The sequence below is a fragment of the Melitaea cinxia genome, chromosome 5 (assembly GCF_905220565.1).
Source record: "Melitaea cinxia chromosome 5, ilMelCinx1.1, whole genome shotgun sequence".
Taxonomy (NCBI): domain Eukaryota; kingdom Metazoa; phylum Arthropoda; class Insecta; order Lepidoptera; family Nymphalidae; genus Melitaea; species Melitaea cinxia.
Genome location: NC_059398.1, coordinates 8,241,282 through 8,259,823, shown reverse-complemented (window position 1 = coordinate 8,259,823; position 18,542 = coordinate 8,241,282). Strand labels below are relative to the sequence as shown.

The 18,542-nt window shown below is 31.6% G+C and overlaps 3 protein-coding genes across 4 annotated transcripts; 1 reads left to right on the top strand and 2 right to left on the bottom strand.

Annotated features, from left to right (window-relative positions):
• Positions 1-462: 462 nt before the first annotated feature.
• Positions 463-2,865, bottom strand: LOC123654009 (A-kinase anchor protein 10, mitochondrial). The gene is made up of 3 exons (XM_045589970.1): positions 2,654-2,865; positions 2,489-2,584; positions 463-2,040 (listed from the first exon to the last, which is right to left on the bottom strand). The coding sequence occupies exons 1-3, from the start codon at positions 2,676-2,678 to the stop codon at positions 563-565; spliced, it is 1,599 nt and encodes a 532-aa protein (XP_045445926.1). The 5' UTR covers positions 2,679-2,865; the 3' UTR covers positions 463-562.
• A 6,937-nt stretch (positions 2,866-9,802) lies between these two features.
• Positions 9,803-11,431, top strand: LOC123654008. 2 transcript variants are annotated; one of them, XM_045589969.1, is made up of 3 exons: positions 9,803-10,071; positions 10,541-10,915; positions 11,292-11,378. In XM_045589969.1, exons 1-2 carry the CDS (start codon positions 9,919-9,921, stop codon positions 10,913-10,915), a joined length of 528 nt encoding a protein of 175 aa, XP_045445925.1. In that variant the 5' UTR covers positions 9,803-9,918; the 3' UTR covers positions 11,292-11,378. The 2 variants fall into 2 exon arrangements, with proteins under 2 accessions (XP_045445925.1, XP_045445924.1); XM_045589968.1 differs by having other exon boundaries at positions 9,804-10,071; positions 10,541-10,911; positions 11,292-11,431.
• Positions 11,432-14,362: 2,931 nt separating this feature from the next.
• LOC123654007 (malectin-A) lies at positions 14,363-15,417 on the bottom strand. Its single transcript, XM_045589967.1, has one exon. The coding sequence runs from the start codon at positions 15,409-15,411 to the stop codon at positions 14,602-14,604; it is 810 nt and encodes a 269-aa protein (XP_045445923.1). The 5' UTR covers positions 15,412-15,417; the 3' UTR covers positions 14,363-14,601.
• Positions 15,418-18,542: the final 3,125 nt, after the last annotated feature.

Here is an 18,542-nt window from a genome sequence, read left to right as displayed (position 1 = left end):
TTTTTAAAAAATTATTTTTAAAAGCTTAAATTGGTAAAAAAAATAGCTTTCATTTGACATATTGAACGTCTGTTTTGGATCACTGTACACTGCACTATAAACAAATTAGCTTCTTTTATTTCTCCTGTAAAATTTGATTTTTGATATTACCGCTTTATTGCTCGGGGACAGCGAAATATTTTATGAGTTTTTGCCAAAAATGCGCGCGAAAATTAATTCATAACCAATGACGGGCGTCGCTATTAGCAACTACACTCGCGTCGTGCTCCTATAAAATATTAAGGCCCAAATGAGTTGCACTCGTAATATTTCTTTTATCTCAAATAAAGATAAGTAAAACTTTGTCTTTCATTGAAAAAACTCTTGATGTTGTTGTGTTAAGTAGTATACAGTAATGAGATCTTTGTAAAATTTAAGGAACTTAACCAGACATGTAGTATCTGATAATTAAACCAGACTTTATTGTATTTAGGTTTAATATATTTCTGAATATTATACACATTATTATATCTTATTTACAAAAAATACATATACTTATACACTAATAATTATTATCACACTTTTATACATGATCATTATAATTTTCCGGTGGAGCCATGGTTAAATCGGTGATATCTTTTACAATCATATGAGCTATTTGCCAAGCCATTTCTTCTTCAACTTTCGATGGGTTTGTTGGCACAAACTTGCTAACCATTTTTTTAAGAACTGATTTATCTTTTTTATCCGGATCAGGTTCAAATTTAGATTCAAACCTACCCAAACTGTTAATACGACCAAGACTTAGACCATCATGCTTTTTCCTTTGCCATAAAGCATCAGCATTATAAAGTTGATTTGAATCTATTGACATATCAGGTACAGAATGATTACGTTTTTTTCTAAAATTAGAATCACCCATTGCTAGGAGAGTATTTTTACTGCTTATACTAAATTCACTGCTGCAGTCTGAATGTGATTTGCAGTTTGGAGACCACAATCGATCCACTGATTTTATCATTTCTGATAAGTATATATAGTATAGTTCTGAACCTAAAAAAGTTTTTACATATTTATTTAGAGTATTATATACAGTTTTGTATGGTATATCAAAGCAGGTGCCACATATGCCAGCTTCACTACAGATATCACTTTCGACTTTTAAACGAATATCTGATGAAAAGCCTATTGGATTTGTTGCTTGAAGAGAAAAATATTTATCATAAAGTACTATTGCATCGCTTTGAGTTGATTCAGAGTTTGATTGATCATTTAAAACATTGTCTCGAAAATGCATAACTGCTATTAAAAACTCTAGCAAATTACTGCAAGACTCTTGTTCTAGATATTCTGTGAAATAAAACAGTATTGTCTCATTATATAGAATGTCTTTAAGATTGATACATCCACTTGTTAATATATCTATCTGTGACTTTGCATAAAAAGGGCTATTTTGAAATGCACTAAAGAAATTTTTCTCAATTTGGTGGTATAAAGAATCCAACACTGGTTTAAAACAATCTTCTCTTACTAGACCTTCAGGCTGACATATATTTGATATAACTATTTTTCTTACATTGTCTGTTAAATCTAGTTGATATGGGGCTTCTAAAGCGACAAATTTTTTAAATAAACTTATTGCTCTTTCAGTGATATCAAAATTTTTATCCTCAAAGAGTTCATAATTATCTAAGTGTTCTATTAAATCTCCACAAGAACTCGTGGAACATTCGCCTTTGGTCATTTTTAAACTGGTGGCACTTGTTTTCCAGGTGAGTTTTTGTGACAAAAATTTATCACAACTTTTATCAAGCTCGCTGTCGTTGGGATGATTGTCCAAACTTTTAGTTTGACTGATCTTTGGATAACTTTTGTCATTGTCATTATTCATCTGCTGTGACTGTAACTTAAAACTTTCTAATTCTAACCAACATTTAATTAGATACTGTTTATTTATGCTTTCCATATACATCACAAAATAATTAAAAGCTGTTTTTTCAATAAGTATATCGTATAAAGTAATGGATAACTTCGACTTTTTTTCAAAAATATTCAAGTTATCTGAAATAAAAGACAGCTTATTTAAACTACATATACAATATTAAAATTCATTTTACAACTGCCATGCAGTATAAAAAAAGTAATCTATTTTAAAATATTTATATGATGTAATACTTATTACAGTTATCTTTTTCAAGTAAAAATTTAATATATGTGGTAATAAATTATATATAAGGTGTTTGCTATATATTAATTTTGGTAGTATTTAGCAGAAATCTCTAGTTTGGTCAAATGACTAAGAAATACATGACGTTTTGTAAACAAAAATTCACATACATATTAAAAAACATTAATAAAATATAGGTACTAAATTTTTTACTTTTTTTGTTATGAAATACCTAGGATGTTAATAAATATCGTTAAAAAAACAGCGATAGATGTGTGTTTGATGATAATATATGTAGATATTTCATAGGGATCGTTAAATATTTAGAACAAAAATATTTACCGTCAATATCAATTTCTGTATCTAGTGGTACAGTTTCGATACTTGGGGTAGTATTCGTTTCAGGAGGTCGTACTGGACAGCCGGATTTACCTTTTGCTAAAAAAGTCACGTCATAATAAAAAAAAATTGCATCGGAAAACGTAATACTATTTATTAAAAACAAACCTGCGCTTTTCCAAAACTTTATCATATCTTATAATATTCTTTTGGTAAAGGTTGAAGTAGAAAATACATCAAATTTAAAAGTTACACACTGACTTCTTTAATTACTTCCTTAAAACGATTGATTAACTAAACCAAGTAATTTGTAAATAAAGTACAACAACATACATTTTTTTTTTAATTCTACGTTACATTATTACTGACATTAGACAAAGTTAAAGTTGCCAGATTGTAAATGATCAAACCTATAAATATAAATAGGGACATTGCAAGGAGCTTATAATCAATATTAGTTTTTTTTCCAACTTGTCAAAGATATATTTACGTTTAAAGAAAAGTGCAAATAAAATCTAGAGATCGATTTTCTTACAAGGAAAATTTACATGGAATTTTAGGTCTTTTAAGACTTCATACTGAAATGTTTATGATTTGGACGCTAACTAGGCCTACACAATAGGAATGCACTGTGTGTTAGATACACAATACGTAATTGCCTATGAGAGAAAAGGTTGGTTATGGAAATTCTATCTTAGTTATTAAAATTACACCAAACGTAACTTCGTAACTGACTAACCTAACCAAGAGCTCTAGGTAATTTTATCGTGCACGAAAATAAATTAAATAAATTATTATTGAATAATCGTCTTTATTGAAAATTAAACAAATATGCGCCGTAGTGCCGACCATACAAAATAAATAATGAAACTAATCATGCAATAGTATTCAGTATGAGATCATTTTTTTTCTTGGAAAATTATTATCACAGCCGCAATTATAAATTACACCATCATCTTAATCGCTCACTTTCAAAAAATATATAACTCACATTTTTAGTAAATGAATTATGACTTTTTAATAAACTAACTATTAAAAATAGTAAACTAAACAAATGAAATTCTTGTAAAATATAACAGCAAAATTAGTTGAGTGATGATAAGTGTAATTTTTTTTTACATGGTTATTAAAATTGCTGTCCTTAATTACTATAATTACTAGGAACTGAGGATAAAAAAGAAATATTATGTTGTACAAGTAAAAATATCTAAGTTCTAATATACTTCCACTTTATTTCAAGTTAACTTGTAAAAATGACACTATCACAAAATATATTAACAAGTTAAAATATATAAACCACATAAATTACAATTGAGTTCTGTAGGTAAAATCTACTAAGTGGTTTCGAAGGAAAATTTCATAACAAGTGAAAATACGTAAATACAAATAAATGAAAAATTAAATACATGATAAAATAATTTTTAACAAAAAAAAAAACCGACTTCAAAAAGGAAACTAAAAAGTAAAAAATAAATTTACTTAGTACAAAGTAATCCGTATTTTAATTTAGTTAATCAGAAATGATTAAATAAATATTTTATAATTTTGAAGTCGGTGCCAAGTAAAACAATAACTACTCTAGTATCTACTCGTAAGTTGTATTCAGTTTTCTTTCATAATTTGTTTCATTGACTATTAGGTTGAATACCGTTATTATTCTGCTATTGTTTTGACATATCTAATAATATATTTGTTATTGTAGCCAGGTTTTTGTAGTATTTACTTGGCACCAACTTCAAAATTATAAAATATTTATTTAATCATTTCTGATTAACTAAATTAAAATACGGATTACTTTGTACTAAGTAAATTTATTTTTTACTTTTTAGTTTTCTTTTTGAAGTCGGTTTTTTTTTTGTTAAAAATTATTTTATTTTACAATTTTTAGTAATGGGTAGACATAACAAGGATGCTTTTTTTCTTATGTCGGGGGTTCGGAAACATACACAATACACAAGCACAAACACCCAGATCATGACAAACATCTATATGGCCAATACAAATGTCTGTTGTGCGCGGGGATTAAACCTACTAACGCCAGCGCAACAGCCGGTGCTGTCACCGCTGCGCTAACGCGTCGACATACTATGAGTAAAGTTCGCTATCAGGTGTACGTAATAACAACCGGGACTGACAGCCTAGCGTGTTCTCCGAGGCTAGGTTGGGAGAACCACAAGGATTAACAACTAGACCGAAAATAAATATTAGTATAAACATAAATATCCACTCCGAGCGGGAATAGAACCCGCGACCATCGGTGTTAAGGCGCCGCCGACACGGCACATGCAGAATTATATCAAAGCAGTCGTCAAACAGCAAAAGGTAACTGCTGTAAATTGTTGAGAAATTCCCTCGAGTGTTTATGGGCTCCATCATCAAACCTGGTCCTGCGACACAGATGATCACACAGCAGGTAATTGCTATAAATCGTTGAAAAGTTCCCTCGACTATCTTTCGTCTCCATCATCAGACTTTAATGGCACTTATAACTCATATATATGCAAAGTTCTAATCAATAGAAACGAATTAAGTTCAAACAGCAGGTAATTGCTATAAATCGTTAAAGAGTTCCCACGACTAACTTTCTTCTCCATCATCAGATCGACTCCAGACCTTTATTAAATAGTAGTGCTTTATAGTACTTAATGAAAACATGATTAAATTTACTAGTCACCCTTACGATTTTTGAAAGTTTCCCTCGATTTCTCTGGGATCCCATCATCAGATCCTGGTTTCCTTATCATGGTACCAAACTATGAATATCTCCTTTCCAACAAAAAAAGAATTATCAAAATCGGTTCATAAACGAAGAAGTTATCTCCGAACATACATTAAAAAAAAAATATACGGTCGAATTGAGTAACCTCCTCCTTTTTTTTGAAGTCGGTTAAAAACCAACTATGTTTATATTCCTAAGATTAAAAATGTCGTAAATGCTGGATATTCTTAAAATAGCCTTTTTTTGGTTGTTTAGTAAGCAAAAAATGTAGATCTGACCGAAATCACGCAATATCTAAGCGACAACAAAACTCATCGTAGAGCTATGAGATATAGACCAAAAGACGCAGAAAAAAATGGCGATTCGAATGGTATATATAACTCATTTTACAGATTTATGTCGGTTAGTAAGGATTGCCTTTCAAGCGTCGATATAATCCTATTAATCTCAAAAATATATGTATGACGTATTTGAATAAGAAATATGTAGACTTATCGAATTTCTATCGATAACTGTAACAGAAGTGTAGAATCAGGAATGGCTTTTTTTAGTTTATTATTAGAAATGCGTGTCAGTATATTCAAGTAAACCACAATCCTTATTTTAATATTATACAGGGTAAATAACTCTGTCTGTCTGTCTGTCGCGCTTTCACGCCAAGACTACTGAACCGATTTAAATGAAATTTGGTACACAGCTAGTCTTGAACCTTTGAAATGACACAGGCTACATTTTTATACGATAAAGGAGTGTAAGGGGTTGAAAGGTGGGAATGAAAAGTTGTATGGGAGTATCGCCATTTTTACAGCTAGAAGCTTAGAACTTATTTCTTACGCTGCTAATTAGATATAAATACATATGACATTTAAGGTTAAGGTCAATAAAGGTTTTATCCTCATGGGTGTAAAATAACAATAGGGAACAGAGGATGGAAGTTTGTATGGAAATGTGTAAGGTTTTTGTGAATATTTTATAAATTTGTGACAAGAGACACAATATTAGAACGATTTTGATGTTCAAAATAAACCATATATCTTTTGGTTAATTTTGGAAAATCTTGGAAAATTTTATTTCCAAAAAATGCCGTACAAAGTCACTATTCTAGGCGGACTAGAAAGCTATATCTATAATGCAAATAGAACTGCAGCTATAGGTCAAGTGATTGCTTATATAGATTCTATGGTACCAGCTAATTACTTGATTTTGATAAATTTAAAAAGTGCCAACAATGAATGTTATGTTTGTATAAATATTACAGCATCTTTTAAAATGTACAACAGTTGTTAGGGGAGCACCTATTGTGTATGATTTAATGAAATCAATAAATATCATGTCCAGTCAAAATAAAAAATTAAAATTACAGTTGGTTCCACTTCACACAAGGCAAATTGGAAATCAAGATGTTGACTTGATTGCAAAAGAGGCTTGTGTACGTAGATGTTACCTTTTAATGGACTTCCATATTTCAGTGAGCTTACAAGATTGGTTAAAATAAAATGCAATAATACTTGGAACGAGAATTTTGATGTCCGATCGCTCACAAAAGACTTGGTATCAAAGCGTTCAACCTTCACTTCCGCTTACATCATGGTTTTCAGACTTAAAATTAAAAATAAATGATTTAGTCACGGCTTTTCGACTTCGATCTGGGAACATTCCCTTCAATAGCTTTGCAAATTAGCCTTGTAGGGAAAGTGTAGTCTCACATACTCACGGAATGTGTGCGGATCGAACTGGAAATACAGGCCTTCATAATTGTTAACAAAATTAATCTGCTTGATATAGGTCTAGTTAATGTACCTAATATTAAGTCCTACACTGTCTTAATACGTGAGGCAAAAACTTTGCACTACTTTTTACGAAAATTGCGCGGACGCAGGAGTATGAAATTTTGCAAACTTATAGTTTACATAGAGAAGGAGTGCAGAATGTAATTTTTTTTAAATTATGCATAAAATACATTAAATCAATAAGAAACATTACGCACACTACCATGTATTTGACACACTAAGCATATATACTCTTTTGTTTATTATTATAGAAGTTTATAATCTTTGACAATGCGTTGGCGCAAAGGTCACAGCACTTTTTTGTGGTTGTAGCGCTAGCGGTTGCGGGGTTCGAACCCCGCACATGACTAACATTTGTATTGGCCATATAAATGTTTGACGGCTTTGTTGTTTGTGCAGTCCTTATAGCTCTCTCCACCGTACCCCGGAGAGCACGTTAAGCCGTCGATCCCAGTTGTTGCGCCATACATCATTCAAGGTACCAGTTGACGAACTTTCCACCGAGATACAGCCAGCTGACATTAATTTTCATTCATAGTAGCATATAAAGCTGACGTATAATTCACCATGTCATGGTCAGCTGACTTTATTTTTCCTTCAAGATATTAGGTAAACTATAATCCGACAAATTTTAAAATGGATGGTGGAGGATGATTTTTTTTTCCACGCGTGGAAGGAGGCTGCCTCTGCCCGCCCTACCCACGGAGTCACAGCTGACGGTCGCGAATATTCATAATATAATAAATCCGTAATGCATTTGGAAGTTTCGTTTGGTAGTAAATTGTTTATGAATATCTTTCATTGGCTCCCGGACCATCTATTGGCAGGTATAGTGTAACGATTTTTTTAGATCTTTTAAACAACATTTTTGAGTAATATTGTTTTTTCGTGTCACTTACTATTACATCAACGTAAGTGGATAAATCAACATCCATAGTACTCTCTCCTCCGACTAGTTTCACATATATATAGTTTTTTTTACTAAAAAATATTATTATGGCACTAAAATATAGCCTATGGACACTTACCTACGAAGTAATAAAGTGCCTAAGTCTGGTGAAATGTTTTTTAAAATCAAAGTTATATCAGAGATTAGCCGCTATAAACCTACAAACATGCTTACAAACTAATTAAACTTAACTGTTTAACTGTTAAAAGTGTTTATTATATAAGTATTAGTCATCAAGGAATATTATTGTTAAATTATCTAAAAAAAAAACATAACGTGGTGATCCCGGGGCTTAAGCTCTCGTTGTCCCGTCTAAATCCCGTTATGCATAACCCTTTTTTAAAGACTTGTGATTAAATCTAACCGTTTAAATTGATTGTGTTTGCTCACAAAATGAAAAAAAAACGACTCCAATTACGACGACAATTAGCACAAAGTAGGTAGACGAATAAATAGTCAAGTAAAGACACTTTATCAAAGATTACTTAAAAAGTAATAAGAAGATCTCGATTAAATTTAAATATTACCGCAAGACAAGCATCAGCTTTCGTTTAAAACAAGAATCATCAAAATCGATACATCCGGCGAAAAGTTATGCGGTATAATACAACGTAAGTCGACGAAGAAATAGTCAAGTAAATCATTCATCATCATCATCATTGGCCGTCTATTGCAGACGATTTAGACAGTGTCAGACAGACGCTGTGCCGCCTAGGACACTCTTCAGGAAAACGCAGAGTTGCCTAAGCTCTCTGCCACCCTCTCGACCTCACTGGCTAGGCCCACAGGAACGATATGTCGGTACGTGTGGAGCCAGTTCGGCTGCAGGAGTCTTTCGCATTTTAGAGCTATGCCGCGAATGCTTCACAGAAACCCCATTCTGGGTTCCAGTTTCCGGGTTCGCGAAGTTTTCCTTCTCCAGGACCCTGATGATTTTGAGCCAGGTTTATCCCTCGGTCACCTTTTACAATCCCCAAGAAAGGGGGTGGTGCTATTCTACTCGGCCGACACCACACGGCAAGTAAATACGCATTATTATATAGATATAGCTCGAAAATTACTTGTTAGATCACAATTAAATTTAAATGGGATAACATGACATACGCAATATTTTGATTAAAAAATCATCGAAATCGGTCCCAGTCAAAAGTACTGTGTGTAACATACATAACAAAAAAAAAAAAAAAAAAAACGTTCGAATTGAGAACCTCTTCCTTGTTTGGAAGTCGTTTAAAAAATGATGACTGTCTGTTTATAAGAGTGACAAAGGTTCCATTACGCTGACGATCATGGGGTCTATTCTTATATAAGACGTACATATTATTATATAAGATGTAATTTTATAAATATTTGTTTTGGTCTAAAAGTTTGTACTTCTGGGTTTTCTTTTCGTGTCTCGAAGAGCAAATTAATAAGTCAGATATAGTTGTTGTCACAAACTTTATGATGAACATCACTTATTTATAATACTTATGTTAATAATTAACGTTAATACTAGTGTATCGTATAAGTTTAAAATATTATAGATCGAAAGTAATATACCTAAGTTATGGCTGTTTTGATTCGAATACGAGTACTTTATGTATTTTTGGTAAATATTTTTTTTGCGGAAAGAAAAGTCTTTAATTTTTAATATGTAGCTTTTATTGTATGTAGGCATATCAATGCGCAATTGAATATCCTAATCATAAAATAAAATTTACAAAATATAGTGTCGTAAATAGCATATGTACTTATTCGTTTAATGGTAACAAATACGGTTTGCAAAGTTTACGCAGTTTGCGGAGGCTAACGACCTTCGGACGATTACTGAGATAACTGTTATGTTGATGAAAATAACTTGAAGCACAAAGCACGCAGGGCGCTAAGCGACACGGCTCAGCCAGTTGCGCAAGTTCGCGGGACTCGCTCACAGTGCTCAATCAAAGCTTTATTATTCAAGCTTAAACTTTAATAAAACTTTTATTCCAATAAAATGTATTTTATATACATTCCTTTCTATCTCTTTTGGGTTTGTGTCAATTCCTCAATCTTTGATCAACGACAAACAGGCGATTTAAATGTTCAAGTGGACGTTAAGGATGTGCAAATTTTTGCTGTAATGAAAGGAAATAAAGAAGAATATGTGGTAAGCTTCGATTTTACTTTTGTTGTTTATTAACCTTATAGCGCAGGTATAATTAGTAAACATAGTATTATAATATTTTTGAATATTCGAGTGTTTACCATTAATATATTTTTTGATTAAATAAATAAACTAAGCTTTTAGAAAACTTTTAACTAAACATATATAGCCACATTAATATTATGGTCATTAGTTAAATACTTCATACGAAATTATGCACATAAATTCGATGAATAAATTAATGATAAAATACTTTTCGTGTACAAACGAAAGCTTTAGCTAATATATCGCCGAATCATTAATAATAACTTTAACTAAGTATGTTTCCCATTATTTTCTATTACAATTTCTTTTTATTTCGATAAAATTTATTTTGATTGGATTGGTTAGTAACACTTTTGTTTAAGTATTATTATATTTTATTTTGAAAAGGCTAAACGTCATCAATATTGTTTTATTATTAAAATTTCAGGATTATGATTATGCTTATGATTATTCAGAGCTGACCATAAAACCGCAGAATCGAACGACGCCAAAACCAATTACAAGTACAAGCACATCTACATCGCAAACGAATACAATTAGTGATACAACAACTACACTTGGTGCAACTTTGTTACACGAAAATGTAACAACAACCGAAGACTTTGTAACTACTACAATCAGCCCATTAGATCTAAAAACTACAATAAAATATGAAGTAAATAATACGAGTCACGATAATTCTCAGAAGAATGTTACTGTAAAACCAGCTTCTAACATAACAATTAAAAATTGTAAAAGAGGATTTATATTAAATCAAAGGGGTGATTGCCAGCTCAAGATCAACAGTACCGGAAATGCGTAAGTACGAAATCGAATAGGTATAATGATGATGATTATTATTTTTAAAGCTTCTTGTCGCTATCGCATAATACAATTTACGACTGCGTTATGTTATATAATTTAATAATGTTAGCTGTATTACGTATTTTAAATGTACCTAATAGTGTAAAAAATATTTTTTGTATAATTTATGATTCAAAATCATTTTTAAATAAGTAGATACCGAGTGATGAGATCAATGAGAATCTCGTCTGCATTTGTCCATGTTTTAATAATAGGTTTATGAAATTGAGTGAAAGATCTGGTTCCAAATATTATCGTATTATAGATTTCATTATAGATACTATTATGAAAGTAAAGCTATTTTAGGATTAAAAAATTACTTTGTTAACTTGCAGGTTAATGAAGTTAGTGAAATTATCCCAAAAATTAAAATTGAGAAGAGAAAATAAGAGCAATGACAACCCATAATTATATCATTTTATTGAATATGGAATGTTAATTTAACTATATGTGAAATATTTGTATTTGTCATACTTTTTGTGATTTAAAGACGAATCAATAAATAATAAAGCCTTTGTTCGTGTTTTAAACTTATTTTTGAGTACCTAAATATACGGTTTAAATTCTACTGTAAACATATTTTGTGCCTATAGGAAACTAACTGCTTTACATATTTTGTACCTAACGATGTGTGTAAACTCATAGCTTTTTACTGGTTGTACTGATTTCGATGATTGTTTTTTATTCAAAAGTTGGTGCTTACCGTGTGACCACACATCATTAACATTTAAGTGAAGTTTCACGAGTAATTTTTGAGTTATACCTAATAATGCGAAATTGAAGTTTTTTGTTTTTTTGTTTGAGAACAAAAACAATTTTTTATTGTAACCTTACCCCACCGACGTAAACTTTCTAGTTTTTTGTACTCAACCTTTGGAAATCGGTATACCTACCTACTATCTAAATAATTTTTTGATATAATTATAGATACCAAATATTTTCACCTTTTTAATTAAGATTTTTTTTTTTGTAACAACAACCACAAACAAAATGTTCCAGGAACTACAGCTCAAAATATAATTTAATGACTATACCTAAGTATCTTCGGGTAGTTACACTTTACAATATAATTTTGTTTTGTTCTTAATGAATACTTTAAGAACTCGTATAGCTAATTAATGCTGCTAAAGACTTAAATGTACTGGTACTATCTACTTTGAATTAATGTATCACTTTCCGTAACGTCAGCGTATGTACCTACTACGTGGACAAAGCGGTGCAATAGTGCTTTTTCCTGTAACTTGTTATATCAAGTTAATTTTAAACTTTTAACTCCTAGATACGGAATTGAAATACAACCTACAATATTTAGAATATAATCAGAGATTAATTCCAACAAACCTACTCGAATTACTTATATATACTCTCAGTATTATTTAATTTTTTATTGAAATGTACAAGATATATAAAGTTACAATTTTGCACGTAGGGTTCTTTTTTTTTATACGACTAGGTCGTCGTACGCCGCCTGATGGTAAGCGTTTACCGTAGCCTATAGTCTATAGCTAGATGCCTGCAAAACTAGAAGAGAAAGCAAAACTAGAAAAACGATGATTTGTATGGGCAGTTATTGTAAGCTATTGTCCTTGAAACAGGGATTCCAAAATATTCACACAATTTTTATCTGGGCTATCTGGGTTCCAGATAGTTCTATCTGTTACAATAGTTTACAATAATTTCCCATGCAAATCATCGTTTTTTATTTGGAATTTTCAGCAGGTTTGCCGACTGGTGGAAATTTTTGTTTGAAAAAAACTTCATAAGTCTTAATAAGACTTTTAAAGTAATAAGTTCGGACTCCGAAATAAATGATCTTTTCAGTTTTACAGAGTTGTAAAGACTTTTTATTTTTAAAGTCTTATTAAGACTTGAGGCCTTTTTAAGATTTTTTTACACTTTTTCCAAACAAATATCTCCACCACGGCCGATCCTGACCCCAGAAGCTCGGCTCTTAAGAGAACACAACACTGCTTGAAATCAGTGTTATTTAGCTGTGATCTTCTATAAGGTTGCGGTACTTCTCCAAACGGGCTGTTCCAGATTTTGAGAAGGAATTATTTCCTGCAGTGCTCTACCTCAATGAGACAGATGAGTAGGAGACATAAGCTCAAAAGAGGAATTTTATGAGTATTTCGTGTAAAACAGTAAAATTGTGGTTTAAATTTTGCGGAATTACATAAACTACTTGTCGCCCAGAGGTCGAAGTTCGACTATAATTAAAAATTTAAAATAAAAAAAAACCAAAAAATTATGAAAATAAAGAACCTTTAAAAAAAAATCAATTTGACTACAGATTTTGACAATCAACAAAAGTGTAGGTACCTATAATATGCGTGTGCGTCAAATACGTGGTAGTTGTGTAATGTTTTTTTATTGATTTAATATATTTTTATGCATAATTAAAAAAAAATAGCATTCTCTATATAAACTATAAGTGTACGAAATTTCATACTCCTCCGTCCGCGCAATTTTCGTAAAGAGGGGTACAAAGTTTTGCTTCACTTAGGTATTAATACATAGATTTAATTTGGGTATGAAAGTTTGAATAAAAACTTGACATTTTTAAGTAAGCGGTTAGTTTATTAGAATTCTATTTCTCCCTCTTCAGCCTCGCAGTTCACTGCTGAACATAGGCCTCCCCAAGTTTTCGGCAAACATAAACAACAACACAAGAGGATTCTGTTTCCAAACAGGTTCTTGGGCTAATAATGAAGCTGTTAGTGCATGATTACCAAATTATCATTATAAATTGTGAAGCTACCGCGGCCGAAACCACCGGGCGCAACTGGTGTATATACTGTACTAATTACCTTTAAGATATTTGTTACTATTTTTTGAATAATAATTACAAATTTAAATAAATCAAATATTACTAAAAAGGTTAAAAAATGAAGTACACTTTATTCAAGTTTATGTTTGAAGCTGAAAAAGTTTGTTTTAATATTAAGATGAAAGCAAATTAAATGTATTTTTTTTTTGTTTTAAAGATAGACTAAATTATGTGATTAAGACAGTAAATATGATAATTTTTACAAATCTGTAAATACCAAAAACTAATTATTAAAAATTTAGGAGATACTTATAAAAGTAGATTTACAGCAACAATGGATAAACTCTTAAATAGTATAATCTTATGAAGGCAAGTTCTTTTATGATCTTGTTTTAAACAATTGTTTATTGTTTCAATTATTATGTAGGAAGCATTTTATGTTGTGTGGACTTGCATTAACTTTATTCAGTAATAGTGTTATAGCAATTTGTAAGCATTAGAGAGCATAGTGAGGATCTATACATAGTCAATCACTTTAAAGTATACATGTATGTATATTTGTTTTGCAATAAATATTAAAAAAAATATATATAAGAGGATTTGACAGTGTGTGGAAATGGTAATAAAAAACAAGAATTATTTAAATAAGTTTTTAATGCATTATGTGCAAGTGCAATGAATTGTGCATATCGTTTGTTAAGAAGTATATATTTTATGTGGGACGGGTACTAGTTCATTATGATTTGTACTATTTGGCTTGAGCTTTAATAATTTAGGAAACATTATTTCAACTTAAAACATAATAAAAAAAGCAGTACAAATATGATTTTACAGCGTATAAAACATATATTAACAACAACACAAAGTTATTGGTGTTATAGTTTACAGAGACAAAACAGTAATGGAACGAAAGCACCAATTGTAATAAAGAGTGGAATCAATATAGAATGATTTTCCAACGAATAAGGATCTGGTTGCTTAGGACCACTTGCTCTACGAGACTTTGTCGTTGTCTTCTCTTCTACTTCTTCTCTAGGTTCTTCGGGTTCGGTCTCAGGCCATACAATTGGAGGTAGCTTGGGTACTTCATCGATTGTACCCCTCATGACATACAAAGCATTAATCTTTGGATTATCTCTATAACCTTTAATAAATTCAACTTTAATTTTACCTCCTCTTATATCTGATTCCTCGTCATTATAATACAATTTACCATTTTTAATAGAATATGGTACATATTCATCGTGGGCTACTCCGCGACCGACTTTGTCATATATATCTAAATCTGCTACTATTGTATGATCTCCGTTTAGAACAACATCAAATACTTTCATATTTGGTGAATTAAAGTACACTTCACTAAACTTGAGTACTAACACATAATCCCCATCTTTATTAGCCGGAATGTCGTAACCGAAAGTGCTGTGGTGGTACCTCTCAGTCTGATATAATATTTCATCTTTGTTATTGACTCTTCCTATCATAACAAGTTGTTTTCCATAGTCGGAAGCAGTGCCTACTCTTCCTTGTAAAGGATCCTTTTCATAATGAACGCCGTATATGTCAGTATGAGCTGGACCTCCTGCATTTATGGCATATATTATTTCACCTAATCCAGTAGCTTTTTTTAACAAGCATAAAGTCAATAAAAAGAAATTTATTAATTCGCGAGACATACTGAACATTTGAGATTATTAACTACAATGAGAGTAGTAATAGTTCAGTAATAAATTATAAAGTTCTTATAACTCAAAACATTATTTTACTTAGAACTTTTACAAAAACTAAACTAGTAGTGTTAAAATAAATAGCCGGCAAGCCATGAACAAGCCATGAACTATCCATCAATATTGTATTTTAACCACAGACCACAGACTATAATAAAGACGTGGTTTCTGTGTTGCCAACCCCAAGAAACTAAAAAATAGCAGATCACCAATAAAAAAACAGGAGAAAACAGGAGATAATGTAAAAAAGGCAGATTTCATACTTTCCTCGTATAACTCACATACATTGTTAAAGTAACATTATTTTCCACTTTCATCTTCAATTGCCTCATCTTTAGTATTTTCAGACTCACTTTTCTTTTTAAAATCATACATATTGTTGTTAAATTTTATATACATGTACATGATTTCCCCGTCTATAAAAGAATGTCAATCACATAAGACTGGTCGAGGAATTCCCTCGACTCCCGACAAGAGTAAATACTACCATCTGGTATCTTTATTTATTATTATTTAGTGGTCATCTAAATATATTACATAGTTTAATAGACAACGCTGAACACTAATTACAAAACAGTAAAAATTAGGAAAGAAACAGAAAACAGAGGCATCAATGTAAAAACAGCAAATCTACTGTTAAAACAGTAGGGTTGGTAACACTGCGTGGTTTCAACATTTCCAACTAGAATCTACAGCCACAGATTATTAGTAACCAGTCAAAAATGTGTTGCCAGTTTAAAAAAATTAATAAATGCTTGTGCGTTAGTCTGCGACTAACTACTATAAAAATAATAGTTTATAGAGAAAATTACCGTGGCAAAAATTTAATCTATACACACACATCAGACAGAAATAAAATCTATCTATCTATGTTAATTTGATGTATTGTTTTATTAACATCAATTTTAAGAATGTGTAGACCATTTTTGTAACAAATTGAAGCTCATATGTAAGGTATTAATTTTTTTATAACTTACAAAAGTACAACACCTGTTGTTTGGACACGACAGATTATTAAGAAAGAGACATTATAAGTTGATGTTGTTATAAATATATCACCCCATTCTTCTTGTACTGCATACCGATATTAACTTATAAAATTAAAGGTTAAGAATTGTTTTGTTGGTGCATTGACTATACAAGTGTTAGGAGCGAACATTAATTAAGATAATATTTTATAAATTGTCATAACTATTTTATGTCGTTTCGTTGATTTTATTGGAAAGTATTATGTGTATATTTAAACTTTATTACACAACTTAAAATAATACGTTGGGCAAAAGGCAGACTTAAAACCATACAGCCTTATCTACGAGCCAACCTTAAGACGTACAAAATAAAAATAAAAAACAGCGTTGATGTAGGATTTACAATAATAAAAAAATATAAACAAACAGTAGTGCTACTACTACTATTATATTAATCAGTTATATTAATCCATTTAATTTACATAGAAAATATTTTTATCCGAAAAGTCACATCCCGCTGCTTTTGCCTTTTCCCCTTAATATATGAGCCGGCAAACTTTACTGGCCTAGGGCGCTGAATCTTAAGATACGCCACTAAGACTAATGGCACTGACTATGAAAGAATTTAACCTAAAACTAGATTTGTGAGAAGGTATGAAAACAATGAGGCTTTATGAGGAACATAAGCCCCTATAATTAATGAGTGTTAGAAAGAAAATTAAATTTAGATTTTAAATAAAAAGGGCTGGAAATTAAAAAATAAGGAGTACGGAGAATTCATAAATTTCACCGTTTTCTGTTGGAGTCGGGATTCGTAAGATGAAATAAATGGTCGTATTTGGGCAGCCTATAAATGAAGCCTATACAAGTATTTTTCAATTTTGCAACTTGATTAGAAGCTTTTAGATTAAATCTGTGTACTGTGTGGCTACGGCACTAAAGAATTAAGCCACCCCCTCTCTTCCCGTGGGTGTCGTAAGAGGCGACTAAGGGATAACACAGTTCCACTACCACATTGGAACTTAAAAAGCCGACTGGTGACGGGATAACCATCCAACTGCTAGCTTTGAAATACACAGGCCGAAGACGGGCAGCAGCGTCTTCGGTGCGACAAAGCTAGCACTGCGGTCACCAACCCGCCTGCCCAGCGTGGTGAGTATGGGCAAAACACATGAGTTCACGCTATTTTTGGCGTAAGCTTATGGAGGCCTATGTCCAGCAGTGGACTGTGATAGGCTGTAATGATGAGATTAAATCTGGGTAGCACGCATCGCCGTAATCAATAATAGGTAAAAGGAAATAGTTTGCCAGTGTAATCTTAGCCTTCGTGGGAGAAAGTTTTTAAAGCGCATGTTAAAAATTTGAAATGAAAGGAGGCATAAAAGTTACGAGATACTTTACTAATTTGTCTTGCCCAGCTCAAAGAATAATCCAATCGCTTTAGCCTGTAATATCCCATTACAAGGCATAGGCCTCTTTCCCCATGTAGGAGAAGGATCACAATTTTTTTTGTGGAAGTCGGCACAAAAGTACTCCATACCTAGAAGTATCGATACATTTTATCGATACTTTTATGAGTACGATTTTTTTTCTATAGTACTCAGGAGTACAGTATCGATACTTTGTATTCGATACCGTGTACCTATCCACAAGGACTGCACAAACACCCAGACCACGGCAAACATCTGTATGACCAATGAAAATGTTTGTCATGTGCGGCGATCGAACCTGCAAACACCCGTGCAGCAGCCACAAACCAGTGCTGTGAGCGTGGCGCCAACGCGTCGTCGAGTAATGCAATGTCACACCAAAATCTTTAAAATTTGAGGTAAATGATATAATTACATTACGAAAAGCAAGAGCTGATATAGGTTGTTGAATTTTGGACAGTTGATGAGTTATAAAATAAATAAAATTCTAAAATAAAAGTAGCCTAAGTTAGTCCTCGTAATATCAGCTATCTGCCAGTGAAAGTCCCGTCAAATGCGGTCCAGCCGTTTCAGAGATTTCGGAACAAACAGACAGAAAGACAAACAAAAATTGTAAAAAATGTTATATTGGTATATGCACTTTGTATACATCCATATGCATTTAGTAAAAAGCGGTTCTTTTAATATAAAA

What these genes read in the sequence shown, in the direction of transcription:
- LOC123654009 (XM_045589970.1), bottom strand. Translation starts at nt 2,678, where the DNA reads ATGATAAAGTTTTGGAAAAGCGCAG. An exon ending in AAAGTTTTGGAAAAGCGCAG is followed by an intron (nt 2,585 to 2,653) that starts GTTTGTTTTTAA and finishes TGACTTTTTTAG; the next exon opens with CAAAAGGTAAATCCGGCTGT. An exon ending in TACAGAAATTGATATTGACG is followed by an intron (nt 2,041 to 2,488) that starts GTAAATATTTTT and finishes CTTTTATTTCAG; the next exon opens with ATAACTTGAATATTTTTGAA.
- LOC123654008 (XM_045589968.1), top strand. Translation starts at nt 9,919, where the DNA reads ATGTATTTTATATACATTCCTTTCTATCTCTTTTGGGTTTGTGTCAAT. An exon ending in GAAATAAAGAAGAATATGTG is followed by an intron (nt 10,072 to 10,540) that starts GTAAGCTTCGAT and finishes TTAAAATTTCAG; the next exon opens with GATTATGATTATGCTTATGA. An exon ending in ATCAACAGTACCGGAAATGC is followed by an intron (nt 10,912 to 11,291) that starts GTAAGTACGAAA and finishes GTTAACTTGCAG; the next exon opens with GTTAATGAAGTTAGTGAAAT.
- LOC123654007 (XM_045589967.1), bottom strand. Translation starts at nt 15,411, where the DNA reads ATGTTCAGTATGTCTCGCGAATTAATAAATTTCTTTTTATTGACTTTA.